Genomic DNA, 20,778 nt, shown 5'->3' on the forward strand with positions numbered 1-20,778 from the left:
AGAAAGTTCCAAAAAGCAAAACTTGAATTTGCTGTGCTTCAGCATATTCTGCAGCAGACCTTAGCTAAGCCTAGATCTGCTGTGAAATGTGTAATGTTAAAACACACTCCTGGGAAATGCAGACTCATTTTCACCTACTGACGAGCCATAGCGGCTTATGTGGGAAAACCCATTTTACTTAAAACTTCGCCAAAAGATGTCTTAAAATGTTCAAAATAAACTAAAGCCTAATTCATAGCTGGTGAAATGGTCTCTGCTGCCTCTGTCAGCTTAAAGCTCTAAATAAATGATGTTCCAATGGTTATTTATTTTTTATTCACAGTAACTGTACAATGTTTATTTTTATATTTGAGGAAACATACCATTAGTCACATTATAACTCTCCCCTTGTTACATTGGATTCTTCAAGGCCAAGTAACTGACCTCATCACACTTCTGTCCTAACTATAGGCTGAATTTGTCAAAATAGTGAGTATGATCCTTTTCGCCGAGTGTTACTTTTTCCCTGAGTTGCTTTTGTTTTCTGGCTTTGATCTTTTGTGTCTCTTTGAACTTTTCTTCCCAAATTAGGTTTTGATTAGTTTTTAAATTGTGGTAAAATATATGTAACAAAATGTACACTTTAAACATTTTTAAGTGTATGCACAATACTGTGCGACCCTCACCACAGTCTATCTCCACGACTTTTTCGTCTTCCCAGCCAAATCTCTGTACCTGCTAGATGATTACCCCCCATCCCAGCCTTCCCTCCCCAGCCCCTGGCAACACCAGGAACTTCTGTCGCTGGGAATTTGACTGTTCTAAGTGGAATCATACAGTACTTATCCTTTTATGTCAGGCTTGTTTCACTTAACATTAGTGTGTTCAGAAGGTTCATCCGTATTGTAGCCTGTATCAGAATGTGGTTCCTTTTTAAGAATGAATCGCACTCTGTTGTATGTGTATGCCATGCTTTGTAATCCATTCATCTGTTGGTGGATGTTCAGATTGTTTCCATTTTTTGACTATTCAAATAACGCTGCTATGAACATTAATGTACAAATGTCTGTTCAAGTCCTTGCTTTCAGTTCTTTGGGGTACGTACCCAGAAGTGGAATTGCTGGGCCATAGGGTAATTCTCAGTTGTGTCCGACTCTTTGCGACCCCGTGGAATGCAGCACTCCAGGCTTCCTATTCCATCATCAACTCTCGGAACTTGCCCAAACTCATGTCCATCAAGTCGGTGATGCCGTCCAACCATCTTATATTCTATTGTCCCCTTCTCCTCCTGCCTTCAGTCTTTCCCAGCATCAGGGTCTTTTCAAATAAGTCAGTTCTTTGTGTCAGGTGGCCAAAGTATTGGAACTTCATTTTCAGCATCGGTCCTTCCAATGAATGTTTAGGACTGATTTCCTTTAGGATTGACTAGTTTGATCTCCTTGCAATCTAAGGGACTCTCAAGAGTCTTCTTCAACACCACAGTTCAAAAGCATCAATTCTTTGGCACTCAGCTTTCTTTATAGTCCAACTCTCACATCCATACATGACCACTAGAAAAAGCATAGCTTTGACTAGATAGACTTTTGTTGGCAAAGTGATGTCTCTGCTAATATGCTGTCTAGGTTGGTCATAGCTTTTCTTCCAAGGAGCAAGCGTCTTTTAATTTCATGGCTGCAGTCACCATCTGCAGTGATTTTGGAGCCTGAGAAAATAGTCTCACTGTTTCCATTGTTTCCCCATCTATTTGCCATGAAGTGATGGGACTGGATGCCATGATCTTAGTTTTTTGAATGTTGAGTTTTAAGCCAGCTTTTTCACTCTGAGCTCTTTCACTTTCAATAAGAGGCTCTTCAGTTCCTATAAAATCATGGTAATTCTGTGTTTAATTTTTTTTTTTTTTTGACTGATGTAAAGCCTGTGGGATCTTAGTTCCCTGACCGGAGATTGAACCTGGACCCCCAGCAGTGAAAGCGCCAAGTCCTAACCACTGGACAGCCAGGGAATTCCCTTTGTGTTTAAGTTTTTGAGGAACCACATGTTTTTCATAGCAGCTGTACCATTTAGTATTCCAGTTGGCGTTGCACAAGGCTCTAATTCCTCCACATCCTTGATAACACTTGTTATCTTTTGTTTTTCTTATTTTTGATAGTGGCTGTCCTCGTGGGTATGGAGTGGTGTCATGACTTTGACTGAGCTAGCTGTTTGATCCGTTTAGGTACTGCTTTGGGGATTCAGGTTGTGACTGTCAACCCCAAACATCATTCTGAACCTGTGCACAGGTTTGTATATTGTGATGCAGTGTTAAAGTTAAGCGTGTGGCAGTGACTGGCGGTCCAAGTGAAAGAGAGGTTCTTGAGTCCTGTGGTAACTGATAGGAAACACCGTGGCAACCGCGATGACGACACTGGAAACATGAATAGCATCGACTTCTTCGTGTCACTTTGTTCTCTATTCTTCAAGCCCTAAACCTTCCCTTGTAATCTCAAATTAACCTTTTTTCAGTCTAATGGGTTTGAATGAATCTGTGAAAAGTAAATATTTTTTTATGCTATAAGTTTGAGATATGAGTTGAGAAATAAAAGGCAGAGGTTATAGAAGAGAGTTGTTTTGTTCTTAACCATATTCATCAGTCATTTTCTTGGTTCATAAAAAGCTTTAATTCGCAACTGTTTGCTGGTGGCTGCTTAAACTGGCAAGTGACTCATCCATGAGATACTTCAGAGGCCATAATAGGGCTGTCTTTATAATAGGTAACATGAATGTTTAAACTTAATACCGTGATTTTTAGTGCAGTGTGTAATCTTTTAAAAAATTTATCTGAAAGTGATAGATGCAGCATTTTGTTTAATACCTATTTAAATCTTTTGCCTATTTTTAAATTGAGTTGTTTTCATAATATTGTATATAATAATGAGAGTTTGTTATATATTCTATTAATAGAGACAAGTCTTCTGTTGAATATGTGATTTAAAAATACTTTTCCCAAATCTGGCGCTTCTCTTTTTCACTCTCTTAACAGGATCTTTTGTAGAACAGAAGTTTTTCTTTTGATGAAGTCCAGTTTATTTATTATCTGATTTTATTTATTTCTTTCTGACTGTGCATGGTCTTCATTGCTACATGGGCCTTTTCTCTAGTTGCAGCAAGTAGGGGCTACTCTCCAGTTGCAGTGCGATAGCTTCTTGTTGAGCATAAGCTCTAGGGCACAGGCTCATAGTTGTGGTATACAGGCTTGGCATGTGGGATCTTCCCAGACTGGGGATCAGTCCCTGTCTCCTGCATCGGGAGGCAGCTTCTTTACCACTGAGGCACCAGGGAGGCCCCTGTTCTATGGTTTTTTAGCTCTCAGATCTCGGATGTAAGCAGAGGTGATTTGCTAAGGCGGGAGGTGAGGTGGAGGTTTGCTTTCTGCCTGTGAGTTTCCAGTTGCTCCAGGACCCCTTGTTGATGAGATCTCCTTTTCTCTGTTGAATTGTCAAAAATCAATTGGCTGTGGTGGAAACAACCCAAAATAGACGGATGCATGAATAGATGAGCGATGCACGACTGTAGAAAGGGGCACAGAAGTGCTGACACACGGATCTTGAAAGTATTAAGTGAGAGCAGCCAATTGGAAAATGCCATGTAACACGTGATTCCATTTGCCTGAAGCATCCAGAATAGGCAAACCTAGAGAGACAGGAAGTAGCTCAGTGACTGCTTAGGTCAGGGGAGAGGGTGAGGTGGCTCCAGGGGATGGGCTTTTCTCTCTCTGGTGATGAAAATGTTCTGATATTGACTGGTGACGGTTGTACGTGTCTCTGACTGTACTGAACACCATTGAAGTGTACACTCTTAGTGGGTGAATGGTAAAATATGCCATTTATAGCGCAATAGAGTTGTTTAAAAGCAGCTGGCCATGTCTCCGTGGGTCTGTCTCTGGGCTGTTTATTGATCTGTGTTTCTGTCCCTTTACCATGCTGCACTATTCTGGTTACTGTCGATTTACAACAAGTCTTTAAGCAGGTAGTGTGGTTCTCTCAAGTTTATGCTTTTTTGTCAAAAGTATTTCGAGCTCTTCTGGTGCCTTTGCCTTTCAATATAAACTTTATCATCAGCTTGTCTGTATTTACCAAAAAAAAAAAAAAAATCCTACTGGAATTGACTGGAACTGAATTGAATGTAAAGATCAGTTTTTTTGAGAATTGCTTTCTTTATTGAGGCTTATAATTCATGAATATGGTTTATCTTCCAGTTTATTTAGGCTGTCTTTTATTTCTTTCATCAGAGTTTTTTTTTTTAAGTCTTCAGCATCTATATCCTGTGCAGGTTTTGTTAGATTTATGTAACATATCTTTGGGGGAAAGATTACTGTAAATGATAAATTTTTTAATTTTTCGGTTTTGAATTGTGCTTCACTAGTATACAGAAATGTGATTAATTTTTGTGTGTTGACCTATACCCCATAACCTTGATGAAGTGTACTTATTAGTTGAAGTAGTTTTTTTTTTTTAAGATCCTTGGGATTTTTTTGTAGACAGTGATATCATTTGTGAATGAGGACAGTTTCATTTCTAGGGTTTTTCATGGTTTATCCTTTAAATTTCTTTAGGATCTGGGATCTGAAGTGATTCATTTTTAACTCCTGACAGTAGTAGTGGTGATCCTCTCTTTCTTCTCTTTAAGACTGGCTAGTATTTGACCTTTTCAAAGAAGCAGCTTTTGGTTTCATTGATTTTTCTCTGTTGATTTTTCTCTTTTCAATTTCATTCATTTCTGTTGTTTGCATCTTTCTGCTTGCTTTTGGTTTATTTTGCCTTTTGCTAAAGTTAAGGCAGAAGCTTAGATTATGATTTTAGATCTTCTTTTTTAAAATGACATCAAATGCTGTGAGTTTTCTTTAGTTTTGTATTATTTGCATCCCACAAATTTTGGTATGTTGTATCTTTAGTTCAGAATTTTCTTTTCTTTTTTTTTTTTTTTCAGACTTTCTCTTTTATCCATGAATTATTTAGAAATGTATTTGGAGATTTTCCTGTTATCTTTCTGTTATTACTTTTTGTTTTAATCCTCTTCTAGTTGAGAGAGCATACTTTGTACAATTTCAGCTTTTAAAAATTGTTAATTTGTTAGGGTATGGTTTATTTTGGCCTGTGTTCCATGTACACTTGTAAAGAATGTATATTCTGCTATTATTGGGTGTGGTGTTCTAGAAACGTCAGTTATATCCAAGAGTTTTGTGTTGTTTTTTAGTTTTATATTCTTGGAATTTAGGAATGTTGAACTCCAACTATAATTTTGGATTTGTCTCTTTCTACTTTTACTACTGGCAGCTTTGCTTTATGTGTTTTGAAGGTTGTTAGGTAGGTTGTGCTTTTTCTCGGGAGTTGACTCTTTTATCATTATGTAATGTCCCTTTTTATCCCTGATTATTTACTTCACTCTGAAGCCTACTTTGTCTGATAGTAGTATAACCACTTGTACTTTCTTTTAATTAGAATTTGCATAGTACTTTTTTTTCTGGCTTTGTACTTTTAGCCTATTTAATGAGCATTATATTTAAAGTGAATTTCTTATAGACAGCATATAGTTGGAGCATGATATTTTGTCTCTTCTGACAGTCTGTGTCTTTTATTTGGTCTAAACTATTTGCATTTAATGTAATTATTTACATATTTGATTTTAGAGCTGACACTTTTTGTATTCTGTTTATTTTCCTGTTTTTCATTTCTTTCTTTCCCCTCTTCTGGCTTCTTTTGAGTAGTCTGAACATTGTTTTGTCTTCCATTTTAATTATCTTTTGTGTTTTTTACTAAATATCCAAAGTTTTTTGTGTGATTGCTATAGGGATTGTGATGTGCATACTTCTTTACAGTCAGCTTAGAATTAACATTTTACCAACTTGAAATTATATAGAAATGTTACTACTTTATAGGTCCCTTAATCTCCTCTCCCTCATTTATTATAGTTGTCTTATATCTATGTTTGTTAAAAACGGTACCAGACAATGTTGTGTTTTTTGCTCATAACCATCAAACACATTTTAAAGACTCAAGGGAATAGTCTCTTATATTTACCCAGATATTGACATTTTTTTTTGCTCTTTCATCCTTGGCATTCCATGTTTTCCTGTGGCACTGTATACCTTTTGTTTGAAAAATGTCTTTTAATATGTCTTTGGAGGCAAGTTTGTTGGCAATGAATTCTCTTAATTTCCCTTCATCTGAATATGTTTTTATTTTGTTTTCTGAAGAATATTTTTGTTGAAATGAAATTCTGGTTTGCTAGGTCTTTTCTTCAGCAATTTAAAAATGTTCCATTTGTTTCTGACCTCCACGGTTTCTCATTAGAACTCTGTAATCATTCACATCCTTTTTTTTAAAAAAAAAAAAAAAAAACCTGGCCATGCTGCACATGCCATGGAGGATTTTAGTTCCCTGACCAGGGACTGAAACTGTGTCCCCTGCAGTAGAAGTGTGGAGTCCTAATCACTGGACCACCAGGGCATTCCCCAGTTTGCATATTTTACTGATCTGTTTTCAAGTTCACTGATTATTTTCCCTTACATTTCTTTTCTGTTATTGATCCCATCCAGTGAGTTTTAAAATTTTCAGTTATTGTACTTTCAATTATAAATTTCTATTTAGTTTTTCTGTAAGTCTTCTGTTTCTTTGGTGAGACTTTCTGTTTTTCATTTATTTCAAGAGTAAATGTTGACTCTTCAGGCATGTTTTAATAGCTACTTTAAAGTCTTTGTCAGATTATTCTAACATCACTGTCATCTTGCTGTTGTCATTTGTAGATTCTTTTCCCATATGAGGTAGGAATTTTCTCATATTTTATCTACCCAGTTATTTTGGATTGTATCCTAGATCTTTTGAATATTGTGTTATGAGACTCTGGATCTTGTTTAGATCTGTGGACAGTGTTGATATGTTTGTGTGGCGGTCAGCCAGCCTGGCTTGGTTTAGGCTTCAATTTTTGTTGCTCCAGCTCCTATGGGTGTTGATTCACTGTCAGTTTTGTTTTCAAGTCTTTTGCAGTGCTGTCTTGACCTGTGCCCTGACTGCTGCATCCAGCGGCCAGGCTGGCACCTGTGCGGTTGTCTGTTCAGTGCTAAACATGTTTGACCTTCTGAGTAGCATCATATCCAGGGCCAGCAGTTCAGGGGTGAGCCTAACCGCCCTCCATACACCACTTGCTGGTGCTATTTTCCTGATCACGTCCCTCTTCGGAATCTTCAAACTACTTGCTGTCTAGTTCTCTGAGTTTCTCCTTTTTAATTTCCTGACCAGATAGTGGGGGCCCAGTCTGCTGCCCACCTTCCTGACTACTGCTCCTTTGAGGGGTCCAGTCTACAGCGGGACCAAAGCAAACTCACCACTGTTCATGGTTATTACTTGCTAAATCCATCTGCTGCTTTTGACTTTTGAGAGTCTTCACGTGACTGTTTCAGATATCCTGTCCCAGCTTTGTAGCTGAATTCAGTGAGAGAGGGCAATGTGCTTTTGCTGCATCTTATCCAGAACTGAAACTCTTCAATGATTTTTAAGATTAATTGTAGATAATCCCTACTGTTATGTTATCAGAATTCATTTTTGGTAAGTGATTCACACATACACCTAACAGAGTTGAACTTTTGCTAGAATATATGATATACTTATTTCTATAATTTTAGTTGCATGCTTTTTTTTTTCTCCATACAGATGAGGTATTTACTCTTCTTCAGAACTTTATCATGTCTACTACAGAGAGCATTTCTGAATTTATTCTCAGACGACTTACTATGAATGAACTAAGTACTGTAAGTATTTACTTAAGTAACTTCAGTCTTTTCATCAGTATTTTGAGTGATTACTGACTGGCAGGCACTGTATTAAGTTGAAAGGAAAAGTTAATACAATATTTTCTTGAAAAGTGACTTTGGGGGGGCAGAAAAAATTGAAGCTTTAGAGTCTCCTAGTTCCGGTTCAATCAGTGTAACTGATTCTAGGAAAGTTATGTAGCTTTTCTGAGCCTCAGTTTCCTCATCTGCAAAGTGGAGATAAGATATCTGCTTCCTAGAATTTAGAGAGTATCAAATGGTATAACATATTTGAAGTACTTAGCATAGTCAATGTGTATTTGGTCCCAGGATCCAGAGATTCTGACTTGGCAGGTTTGGGATGGGACTGGGTGTCAGTACACATATATTTTTATGTCTGTATGTGATCTTCAAATGAAGTTAGAGTCGGGAACAACCAGTCTGAGGTGAAGAGGATGCTCTATGAAGATAGGTATCCGCTCTGTCTGTCCTCACTGCATAATTGTTCTTTCTAGGACATCTGAAAAAAAAATTACAAAGTTTTCTCCTTTTCTTCGGGAATATTTTGAAAATATTAATTTTATAGAAATGCCTGTAATTCTTAATTTGGGAGGGTTTGACATTCTCTAGGGCAGCTGTTGAAACAGTTACAATCATTACATTGTCAATAGAGTGAGAAAGCATACTTATTTTAACAACTTTTATTAGAACATCCAATTAAGGACATTTGTTTGATAGCTGATAAGCAGTTGTGAAAATACAAAAAGGCAAGTTTTATACCAAAAAACCTGAGATATTTTGATAATGCAAGGAACAAACCCCTCTGGAGGGAAGTGTGTTTATCTTTAGCATTTTTCTTATTCAACAGTTGTTAACAGTAGTTTTGGTACACCTAAATTTCCAAGAAGACATTTAATAAAGAAGTAACTTTTCATATTTTGTTCCCCTATCACTTTATTGTTATCAGTATTACTTTTCCATTTTATTATAGAAGTTTTCAGACGTACACAAAAGTATAGTGAACTCCTCGTCCCCAAGGAGGGATAGAAATAATATTTTTGTTTGTTTGGCGTCTGAAGCTAAAAATAGCTTTAAAAAGGGGAAAGTTATTGTGATTTTGTCTTTCAGCTTTTAAAAAGTGAACTCATTTCCAAAATAACTTTAAATTATTATATAAATCCACTATGTAATAGATTTGGAATTAGAATTCCCAATTAAGTGCATTTGTTTGATAACTTATTATAGTTTAATAAAAATCTCTTCCCCACTTTCCTTCCTCTCAGCAGCGTGATAGTCAGTATTTAACAACAGGCTCTCCCGCACATGTCCATTCTCTGATGTGTAGCTGTGAAAGTCAGTTTTTCAGGCTTGATTTGGGTCCCTTCTTTTCTCATTTCCTCCTGTGTAGGTGACCTCATCTGCACACCCAAGTTCAGTTACGCCAGGCACCCTCACATCCATCTCCACCTCTGACTGTCCTGGCTGAATGCTGTTCAGCCAACTGCTGTTTGATAACTTGAGCTGGACTTTCCACACATAGAGTGTTTGAAATGGAACCTCCTATCATTCCTGTAGGAGGTTATCCACCCTACCCCACGCCCCTAGGTCCGCTTCTCAGTGGATGTGTGTGATCCAACAGGTTTCTTTCAGCCTAAGACTTGGGAATCCTCCCTGGTACCTTTATCCATCCCTCTCACCCCTGTGTTCAATCTGTCACCAAGCCCTGGAGTTGTCCCTTCTCTCTGCATTGTGTCCTAGCGCTTGGCAAAGTGCCTGGCATCTAGTGGTTGCTCAGTGAACACTGATAAAGTGAATGAATTCTGTGTTTCCTGTGTGCCGCAGAAGCCTGAGGGTAGAGTACTTGGCACTGTAATAATAATCAAGGCCACCTCTCAGGGCCCATATCTTCAGCATGCTTTCTGTCACCTAATTCTTACCAAAACCTTGTGATGGAGAGATACAGCCTCCCGATTTTACAAATAAGGAATCTGAGGCCCAAAGAGATTAGGTCTCTTGTCATAGGTCACAGAGCTAGACTGAACCCAGTCTGCCTATGTGTAGGAGTTTAGAAGACCTGCGTTTAATTCTGTTGCCCTGCTTACTAGCTCTGAGACGCTGGGTAAGTTGTTTAACCCCTCTGAACTTAGTCATCTTCTTGGGCAAGTGGGGCAGTGACCATTCCTTGTAAGAGTGAAGTGTGGGTTCGATCCCTGGGTTGGGAAGATCCCCGGAGTAGGAAATGGCAACCCACTCTAGTATTCTAGCCAGGAAAATCCCGTGGACCGAGGGGCCTGGTGGGCTACAGTCCATGGGGTCACAGAGGGCCAGACACGACTGAGCGACTTAGCACACACACAGCCTGGGAGGCATAGTTCCTGCCATCCGTGCCACATCTCTTCAGTCATGCCTAGCTCTGCGCGACTGTACGGACTGTAGCCCGCCAGACTCCTCTGTCCATGGGACTCTCCAGGCAAGAGTACTGGAGCGGGTGGCCAGTGTGCCTTCCAGGACACTCATAATCCAGCTGGGGAGCCAGCTCCGTGCTGAGTGAGTCGTGACGTGTGCTGTAACTCTGAACTCAGTGTCACTGTCTAAGCACAGAGGAGGATGTGCTCAGCTCTGCCTGGGGAGCTGATGGAAGGCTTCTTGGAGGAGATGATCTCTCCCCTCTTCAGTGCCATCTTTCAGTACTTTTAGATGAACTAATTTATTTCCTGTCTGAACTCTCCTGGTTTTGTGAAAATCTTGGACCCTGCTTGTTAAGTGTTTTATTGTGTGTCTTAGGTTCCAGATCTGGATCGTTGCCATTTGTACCTGATGGTGTTAACTGAGCTTATAAATCTCCACTTGAATGTTGGGTGGAAAAGAGGCAACCCTATTTGGAGAGTTATTTCTCCTTTGAAGAATGCATCTGTTCGGCATCTTCAGGAGATGGACCATGGACAGGTATTCCTCTTTGCTTCAAGGCTTATAGTTATGTTGAATGAGGCATGCACGGAATACATACTTGACTGTTAGACAATATTTTGATATACAAAAAGCATCTGCCAAAATTTAATTTTGAAAATAATATCCTTTGTTCATAATATTCGATGAAGACTGAGACTCCTGTCATAATATGTAACATTGTATTGTATATAATAGGTATATAGCAAAGATATGGTGACTTGAGTCTTAAAATCATTTAGATACAGAAGGTGGGTTTTCACTAGGTCTTTTGCCCAAGTACCAGTCAGGGACACATTAAGGTGTCCAAACTCACCAGTGTGGTGTCTAGAGCCTCCGTACCTAGCCTTCTGCCTCACTTTCTAGCCTAGTCGTGCATTCCTCTCCCCCTCCTTCCCACAGGACACCTGTGCTGCATTCCTGCTAGGCCACCACATGGGGCTTCCCAGATCACAAGTGCATCCTGCCTCATCTAGGCCTCCACTTGTGTTTGCTCCTTCCACTGAGAATGCCGTCCCTTCAACATACACTTGCCAGTACTAGCTGGTCCATCCTTAATGTCCCAGCTCATATTACATTTTCTCTTAAAGGCCTTGGATTGATGTCTCATTCTTTCCTTCATTTATCTATTACTTTTTATGCCTTCATTTTTGTACTTATTTCCATTTTACTTGCTTTTGGAACAATTTATGTGTATATGTCTTCTCCATTAGATTTTAGTACCTAGAGGCATTTCTTAACATGATATAATAAGATGTAGTGGTTATGAGCACAGGCTTTAGAATTAGACTTCCTGGTTATGAATCCTGGCTTTATCCTTACTAGCTGTGTGACCTTGGGGAACTTACTTAGCCTCTCTGTGCTTCATTTTACTACACCCACAAAATGAGGGTTATAGGGTTGATGTGAAAATTAAAGCTAGCTCATTAATGGTAAACCTTTAGAACAGTACCTGGCACGTGGAAAGTCCTCAGTAAATGTTAGCTCTTTGCAATTAACACATGGTAAGGGTTTTTTAAAGCTGAGCTGAATCATAATCTAGTCTGGGCTGCTAATTAAAATAGCTCCTTGATTCCTTTAATAATCTAATTTTTGAAGTAGTTTTCAAGAAGTGTCCTAGAAGAAACTTATAAGGAGGACTGATTAATCCTTCAGTATCCTGTCCACTGCGTATTAGTGTAATGAAGGGACATTGTGAATTCTGAATGTGGACCAGAACCGTGAACCAGACCTCAGTGATTTTTAAAGATTGGCTTGCTTTCTTTAGTGATTCACTGAATTACATGAAGGTTAATAGGGACCATATTATGCGACTCAAAAGTAACCCTGAATTTTATTTCCTGTATTGGCGGTGTTGCTGAATTGATCTATAAAGATACTCAGTTTACTTTGGGGGTGGCAGGGTTAGGTGTGGGATGGAATAAGTACTAGAGGGTTCCTTTCTGTAGAAGTGTTAGTCATGGACAGTATTGGGGAGAACAGCTTTAATCTCTCAAAGAAGCTGTTTCCCCTGTCCAGCTTCTTGCCTGCACTCCTGGTTAGAGATTGATTTTCTCTCTGTATGTACAAAGCCAGGCTATCTTGGTCTCCTTCCTTTGTGCTCCTTCATGTAGAGTTCCAAGTGCTTTATGTGAAATAACCGATTTATTTAATTTTCACACCAGTTCTGTGAAGTAGATTCTGTTACTGTCGCCATTGTACAGCAGAGTGAACCAAGGTGTGGTGTGTGTCCACAGTCAGCTGGTGGTAAGTGCCCAGTCAGGGTTCAGACCTCGGCCGTGTGGTTCATGAATCCAGCTTTTATTAGTAACTGCTGTGCTGCCTCACCTTGCCAAAAGCAGAATACAGCTGACTGAAGGAATTGTGTATGTATGTGCAAGGAGCCTTTTTTTTTCCTTTTTAAATGAATGGATGTCTCTCCCTCTCTCCTTTTTTTTTTTTTGGCGGTGCCATGTGGCATGCAGGTTCTTAGTTCCATGACCAGGGATCAAACCTGTGCCCCTTACAGTGGGAGTGCAGAATCTTAACTGCTGGACATCCAGGGAAGTCCCCCCACCTTTTATTTTTAATTCTACTTCAACCAAACAGTTGAAATAAGACTCACTCATAGGAAGTTGTATCCAAGTTGTCTTTTGGTTTGAATTGCTGAATTTTTGTTGTTGTTGTTCAGTCACTAAGTCGTTTCTGACTCTTTGCGACCTATTAACTGCAGCACACCGAGCTTCCCTGTCCTTCACCATCTCCCTGACTTTGCTCAAACTCATGTCCTTTGAGTCAGTGATGTCATCCAGCCATCTCGTCCTCTGTCACCCCCTTCTCCTCTTGCCTTCAGTCTTTCTGAGCATCAGGGTCTTTTCCAGTGAGTCAGCTCTTCGCATCAGGTGATCAAAGTATTGGAGCTTCAGCTTCAGCATCTGTCCTTCCAGTGAATATTCAGGGTTGATTTCCTTTAGACTGATTTGATCTTGCTGTCCAAGGGACTCTCAAGAGTCTTCTCCAGCACCGTAGTTCAAAAGCATCAGTTCTTGGGCGCTCAGCCTTCTTTATGATCCAACCCTCACATCCATACATGCCTACTGGAAAAATCATAGCTTTGATTGTGTGGATCTTTGTCAGCAAAGTGGTGTCTCTGCTTTTTAATTTGCTGTCTAGGTTTGTCATAACTTTCCTTCCAAAGAGCAAGTGTCTACATTTTGTGGCTGCAGTCACTGTCTGCAGTGATTTTGGAGCCCAAGAAAATAAAATCTGTCATTGTTGCCACTTTTTTCCCATCTATTTGCCATGAAGTGGTGGCACTGGATGTCATGATTTTCAGTTTTTGAATGTTGGGTTTTAAGCCAACTTTTTCACCCTCCTCTTTCACCTTTTCCTAGAATCTCTTTAGTTCCTCTTCACTTTCTGCCGTTGAAGTGGTATCAGCTGCACATCTGAGGTTGTTGATATTTCTCCCTGCAATCTTGATTCCAGCTTGTGAATCATCCAGCCTGGCGTTTTGAATGATGTACTCTGCATATAAGTTAAATAAACAGGATGACAATATACAGCCTTGAGGTACTCCTTTTCCAATTTTGAGCCAGTCTGTTGTTCCATGTCCAGTTCTAATTGTTGCTTCTTGTCCTGCATACAGGTTTCTCAGGAGACAGGAAAGGTGGTCTGGTATTCCTGTCTCTTGAAGAATTTTCCACAGTTGTGATCCACACAGTCAAAGGCTTTTGCATAGTCAATGAAGCAGAAGTAGATGTTTTTCTGGAATTCCTTTGTTTTTTCTATAACCCAGCAGATGTTGGTCATTTGATCTCTTGACCCTCTGCCTTTTCTAAATCCAGCTGGTATATCTGGAAGTTCTTGGTTCACACACTGCTGAATTTTTATTACCACTTTAAGTTTGTTCACCACCAATTTGTACAGAAATGTTACAACCAAGTTACGTATTTTGGATTTCCTTTTCTTTCCTCTGATATTCAGCAGCAGGCACAAAGCAGAAAAGGTGGGCATGAGATTCCCATAGACTGGAACTCATGTCCGTACTGGTTACAAAAGGTTGTCCCATTTCCTCCCCAGGAGCCCACACTGGGTAGACAGATTCAGAGAGCTGTTAGCATGGCTGCCTTGGCCATGGTGTGTGAGGTCATCAGCCAGAAGCCAGAGCTACAGCTGGACTCTCTGGATGTGGGTCCCCCAGAAACGTTCATCTCATCACTCCAGCTCAATCAGACTCTGCAGAAGCCCCACACGGAGGAAGAGAGCAGGTGTGTTTACCCCTTGGAGAGCAGCATGTACACAAAAGGCTTCTTTTTGCTAACGTTTAAAAATCCATTTTTGTCTCAGTCATTGAGGTAATTAGTGGTCGCTCATCCTTACTTAAAGAATTATTTAAGCTTTGAGAACAGGCTTCATTCGGATGATAATATATTATCATATTATTCATCTCTATTACTGGAAACCCGTTAACTTTTCTGCATTTAGTTTTCAGTGAATCATTTAGAGAGAAAACACCTGCTTTCAGAGTAGTTAGGAAATTGAGTTTTCTGCGGTTTCCTTGTTTTTTGGTAGACAGAATAATTTAATAATGACTGTTTAATTTCTCCCCTTGTAAGGATAGTGTACTACGACATGCAAAAGAAATTGAAACAGATCTAAGGAAGGATGGGGTTTGTGACTTGACTTTTTTGTCTCAGTTTTTTTGAAGAGTCATCATCTTCCCAAGGATGGGGGAAAATAGTTGCACAATATATTCATGATCAGTGGGTCTGCCTCTCTTTCTTGCTGAGAAAATGTCACACCCTCACACCAGCCTCAGAGGGTGAAGTTCTGGAGCCCACTCTGCCTGCTGTTGTCATGGCAGTGAGGACTTTGCAGTCTGCACTGGAAGCCCTCACGGTTCTTCCTTCTGAACAAGTCTTACCTGTGTTCCGTTGTATGAGAATTTTGGTGCCCAAGGTAAGATATAGTGAGACATAAATTGAAGAATAACCATAGGAACAGACATCAGTTTCTGACATTGTGATAATCATGTGTTTCTTTCTTTTTATTTTCCCCTACCAGCTTCTGACCACCTCTGAACCACTCTGCATAGAGTCTTTTGACATGGCCTGGAAAATCATAGCCTCTCTAAGCAACACTCAGCTGATATTCTGGTCTAATTTTAAAGCTTTTGTTCAGTTTGTTTTTGATCCTAAAGTTCTTACCATTGCTGCGAAAATCAAGGGCCAGGCATATTTCAAAATAAAAGAGGTAACTTTTTAAAAACTGAGATGAAAACGCACATAAGATTTAGCATTTTAACCATTTTTAGGTATACTGTTTTCCAGTCCTGTTAACTTTATTTACATAGCTATGACACATCCCGAGAACTTTTTAATCTTGTGGAACTGAATCTCTGTCCCCATTAAACATCCCTCCCCACCACCACCCATCCCTCCCCCACGCCCCTGGCAAGCCACCATTCTACTTTCAGTTTCTATGAATCTAATTACTTTAGAGAAAAGAGGGAACTTTTTTGTTTTCATTTTAGTTTGTGTGGCTTGTAGCACATGAGGAAGAGGAGAGTTGTATTTGTAACTCCGTATTAGTTTGTTGTTATTTTTTCATTCAGTCAGTAAACATTTTGAACCTTCTTTAGTGTCATAAGCAAGAACAAGAAAATCTGTTAGATGTAAAGGCGTAGGTGCAAAATGGTAGCCCATGAACCATATCTGCCTTCCAAATAATTTGGTTTCTCTAATCAAGTTAAAAATTTTTAAATAGTTTCCAGCTTTTAAGAATTGGGAAATTTGCACAAAAATCTCTATTTCTTCTTCTCTTGGAAAATTGCATGATTGGCCAGCTCTGGTCATTTCTGTGTGAGAGCAGCGGCTGGGCGGTGCCTCGTACTTGACTCCTGCAGGTGGGCACACCCTTTCTGCTGCTTCACTCCAACCTCGGCTTGATTTCTTCTGGACCCTGAGGGCAAATTCAGGTGCCATTTGTCAGTGCATCTGCGCCACTGCTTTTCTTGTGCAAAGAAATATTTCTTTGAATATAACCTTATTGAAAGGTCTTTCTGGTTTCTGGAGCCATTTGTGTTTACAATCACTGATGCACGGGAGGGGACTGCATCATGCCTGGGATGCACCTACGCTCCCAATCCAAAGGGGATGCGATGGAAAATAAGCCTGTATATTGCCCTGCCGTCACTGTGCCGCTTCTGTCCTTTCCTGCCACACGGTACACACTTAGAGACGGTGGCTGCTTTTGCTTTGGGGGAAGGGAAGCCTCTGGCAAGTGCGAAGAAAACTGAACATGTCAAGGGTGAGCTGTTTTTTCTGCCTTTCATTCTATTCACTTTGGACAGTTGTTGCTCTGGGAAAGTTCTGGGTGAAATCAGTATCAATAACATTTCATTTATTTTTAGTATTAAGAAATGAAAAGTTAGCATTCTGTAATTGGTTTTCATCTTTCAAATGATAAAAGAGTTTTTAATTTTTTAGACTATTTATGGTTATGTTAAAACTATCATTTGAAGCCATTCAAGTAACAAGTTTTGACAGCACAGATTAAAAAGGAAAAACTTAATTGGTCAAATGATAAAATAACTATTGTATTTCATTCCAGATTATGTACAGTATAATTGAAATGTCTGCTATAAAAACTGGAGTCTTCAATATACTGATAAGTTATTGCTGCAGATCTTGGGTAGTTTCTGCTTCAAATGTGTCTTTATCAATTGCTAAAAATTACAGTGAACTTGTCCTTGAGGCATGTATATTTGGAACAGTGTTTCGGCGTGATCAAAGGTAAAAGATGCCATTATTGCAACCTCTCATAATTTTTTATATTAAGTGTCCATTTGAGTAGAATTGTGCCTTTATATTAAGATTTTCAATTAGAAAACTATTATTTAACTTTTTATTTGGGACTTTAATTTTTTTCCTCTAAAACTTGTTCTTTGTTGCATGTTTTTTTATGGAAAGGCTTATTCAGGATGTACAGACGTTCATAGAAAATCTTGGACATGAGTGCGCAGCAAATGTTGTTATTGAAAAGTAAGTGTGATGGGTCTTCCACATCTTGATATAAATGGAATATTCAAAATATGACACGAGAGATGTTCTGTGTAAGATATTGCATGAGCCTTCACAGTTGTTAGAAATTATATTCCTTTGCTAATATATTTTCTTCAGATCTGTCACTGTTTACAAAAATTTGTGCAGAAGTCCAGCATAAATAAGGAAATAACTATGGGAAGCATACAGTCCCTATTCTTCTTCTTTTTCTGGGTGAAGGAGTGATCATCAGAGCACAAGTTTATTCTTTTTTGGTTAAAAATCACTATTTAACAGTCCCTCTGCTCACACAAAAATAAAATTAGTTGGAATAGACTCTAAAGTTTTGATGTCTGGGATAAACCTATGATCTAACTGCTGAAATCATTGAAGTTTTTAAAAAGTTTTTATTTTCTCACATAATTTTCAAAACTTTGTGTGTGTAGGTATTTATAAATAGTATTGTCATGAGTTTAGAGTTTAGGACAATAAATGATAATTGTGTCTAGTTATCAAATGTGTTAATTATTCTCAGAGTCACACCTATGTTTTAAACCATCTGCCACTCATTAAATATATACATTTGTCATTGCTCATTGTCTTAATAAATTTTTTGTTTTCTTGGCTGGTTTAGTATAACAATAAGTAAAATTTTTCAGTTGATGGTTCCAAAATATTTTGATTTCTACCAGACAGACGTAATTAGTTTAAAATAACATTTGTTCACATTACAACAGTTTTAATGAACTTGGAAATACTTACTAACAATTTGAGTGAATTTATCTTTCTACATCTGGATTCTGAAAATGCGGGGATGCTCAGCACACACAGTGCTTCCTGAGTTGGCCCGTCACTTAAGACGAGCATTCACGGTGCGCAGTGAGAGCAGCAAGATGCCAATGTGCACTGAGGTGCTGACGTGTGTTCTGGCCTCTGGGCAGGAGGCGTCTGTGGTCCTCCAGGAGCGTGTCGTGAGCTGTGTTCTCTTTTGTCCACAGATAAGATGTTATTGACCCAGTATCAGTGTGGGCATTGTTTTACCAGAAGTCTGGGTAAATTTGGGTTCTTTCAGACTTTTTGTACAGGCGCTCCTGTTGATGTATTTTGTTTATCTTCCACTGTCTACCCTAAATTTAAATTTATCCTAAACGTTTATCCTAAATTGTCATTAAATATGAAGCTACTTAAAGTTTTGATATTTCAAAACTAACATCTTACATGTTTTTTTTTTTTTTTTTGAAGATGTATTAACATCATCTATCATTTTATATTTTTTAGTACCAAAAGAGAAGACCATTATGTGAGAGTTTGTGCTGTCAAATTCCTGTGTTTATTAGATGGCTCAAATATGTCTCATAAGTTGTTCATGGAAGATCTTGCAATCAAGCTATTGGATAAAGTGAATATGCTTTATTTTATCTTAGAGTATCTTAACTTACCTAAAGCGCTGGCAGTGACATAACAGAGGTAACCCTAGCATTTGTGTTCAGACAACACGGACCATTAAAGCAGGAGAGAGCGCCGATGACGCAGAGGGCGTGGTACTGCTGTTCTCCTGTGTCTCGTGTTGTCATTGCCCTGTTCGTTTACTCCTGTCTTAGGGCTGTTTGTGTCAAACTGCAGGTCCCATTATTCCAGACGTACGTAGTCAAGGGGCCTGGAGAAGCCCATGGACAGAAGAGCCTGGGGGGCTACAGTCCATGGGGTCGCAAAGAGTCAGACACGACTAAGCAGCTAATACTTTCAGTATATGGCTAACATCCCAGTCTCTTCTCACCCACGTGACCCCACATCTCCATTAACTGGGCACAAGGAAAGAGAAGTATATTTCCAAGTACTTTTCATATTAAGCACAGGTGTATGGTTCCTTTTCTAATTTTAAAAGAAGATAAGTTTAAAAAAACAAAAGCAGGTAAATTCATTGTTTTGAAAGGAAACTTTAAAAAATGTCGTAAAACAAAATAAAAGTGTCATAAGAAAGTGTCTTTTTTATCCTTCTACCTTTCAAATAATAGGCTTCTATGCCCAGTTTATACCTTTTAAACTCGAAGTTGTCATTGATTTTGTTTTCATTACTCAAAAATTCAGTAGGTATTTTAACACTGATCCCTCTCTCCTTCCCTCCCAGGATGAATTGGTGTCCAAATCAAGAACTCGATACTATGTGAACTCTCAGCAGCACAGAGTGAAAAACCGAATATGGCAGATTCTGCTTGTACTTTTCCCCAAATTTGATCAGGTATAACATTAATTATATTTGTACCTTTAAGCATAATGTTTTCATATGGAAGCTGTTATATGCTTCTTTAAAACTGAGAAAGTAATCTGCTTAAAATGTGTATTTCAGTTCTTAACGTTATTCAGAAGTTTTTTAATAGATTATTAAGACAGTTAGGTGTTATGGAAGTAAATTGGAAACTGATTTAAATGGTCCCACTTAATATATTTTTCCATTAGTATTTTATTATAACATTTTAACATATATTCATGCCACAATACAACTTTAAGCTGTTTTTTTTTTTTAAATAGTGACTCTTTCTTAATTAAAATTAATAGCCAGTCACAGTGGTTAGGACTTCAGATTTTCATTGCTGTGGCCTGGATTTAATCCTTGTTCAGGGAACTGAGAACGCACAACCCATGCAGCATGGCCAAAAAAAAAATTAATAGCCATTTCCAAGTTGATAAGAGACTAGATTTGAATTGTTCCCATCACAAAAAAAGAAATTATTATGTGACATGATAGAGGCATTAGCTAATGCTGCGGAGTTGATGGTCATACTGCGGTAAATAAACACATTGCATCAACATTCTGTAAACCTTCACCTTGTTATATGTTAATTATAGCTCAGATTTTAAAATTAATAATGATAACAGTCTAATTTGTCAACTTTATTTTTCTCAGAATTTCTTGAATAAAATTATTGACAAGATTTTCCAGGCTGGCTTCATCAATAATCAGGCATCCATAAAATATTTTATAGAATGGATTATTATACTGATTCTTCATAAATTCCCTCAATTTCTTCCAAAGTTCTGGAACTGCTTTTCTTATGTAAGTAGAGGAATTGTTTTCATGTTTTTTTAATGAAAAAAAGATTTGGGCTATTTTGGGAGATTGTTTCACTTTATAGATTTTTTTCTGTTGCCCTGCCCCTAATATACTGACATCCTGAATTGTGTTTGCAGGATTTGAATTAATTTAGGAGACAGAAAGCTCTGGCATTTATCTTGAGTAAAGCATAATTTTTATTTGAGAGCTTTTGTATTCCAACAAACAAAGATGGAAAAGGCTTCTGTTGTTAAAAATTGAGGGAGAATAGCTGCCTTCTATATTTTTATTTACCACGCAGTGTCTTTGTTTGATCTTCGATACAAGAACAATGAGTCTCCCTTCTGTACACAGTCTCTCCTTAACCAAATGATTTCTCATCCCTTGTTGGTAAGGATGTGAGCTTCCATTCGTCTTCTGTAATCACCTCTCTGCTGTTTTTCCTGGTTATGCCAGGCGGGGTGATTCTGCATGTGGTGTCTGCTGGGCTGGGG

At 38.6% G+C, this 20,778-nt stretch overlaps 1 protein-coding gene across 2 annotated transcripts in view; it reads left to right on the forward strand.

The window, feature by feature from the left end:
- TARBP1 (TAR (HIV-1) RNA binding protein 1) overlaps nucleotides 1–20,778 on the forward strand; it is a 62,021-nt gene that overhangs the window by 25,506 nt on the left and 15,737 nt on the right. For both annotated transcript variants that reach the window (XR_009696043.1, XM_061161464.1), the window contains exons 13-22: nucleotides 7,665–7,762; nucleotides 10,547–10,708; nucleotides 14,270–14,457; nucleotides 14,887–15,148; nucleotides 15,254–15,442; nucleotides 16,802–16,983; nucleotides 17,161–17,232; nucleotides 18,511–18,631; nucleotides 19,361–19,471; nucleotides 20,138–20,287. Coding sequence is in view for 1 of the 2 variants with exons in the window: in XM_061161464.1 (XP_061017447.1) it covers nucleotides 7,665–7,762; nucleotides 10,547–10,708; nucleotides 14,270–14,457; nucleotides 14,887–15,148; nucleotides 15,254–15,442; nucleotides 16,802–16,983; nucleotides 17,161–17,232; nucleotides 18,511–18,631; nucleotides 19,361–19,471; nucleotides 20,138–20,287 (1,535 nt within the window). In the remaining variant the exon portion in view is untranslated. The remainder of the gene's footprint in view (nucleotides 1–7,664; nucleotides 7,763–10,546; nucleotides 10,709–14,269; nucleotides 14,458–14,886; nucleotides 15,149–15,253; nucleotides 15,443–16,801; nucleotides 16,984–17,160; nucleotides 17,233–18,510; nucleotides 18,632–19,360; nucleotides 19,472–20,137; nucleotides 20,288–20,778) is intronic.

The sequence above is a fragment of the Dama dama genome, chromosome 15 (assembly GCF_033118175.1).
Source record: "Dama dama isolate Ldn47 chromosome 15, ASM3311817v1, whole genome shotgun sequence".
NCBI lineage: Eukaryota > Metazoa > Chordata > Mammalia > Artiodactyla > Cervidae > Dama > Dama dama.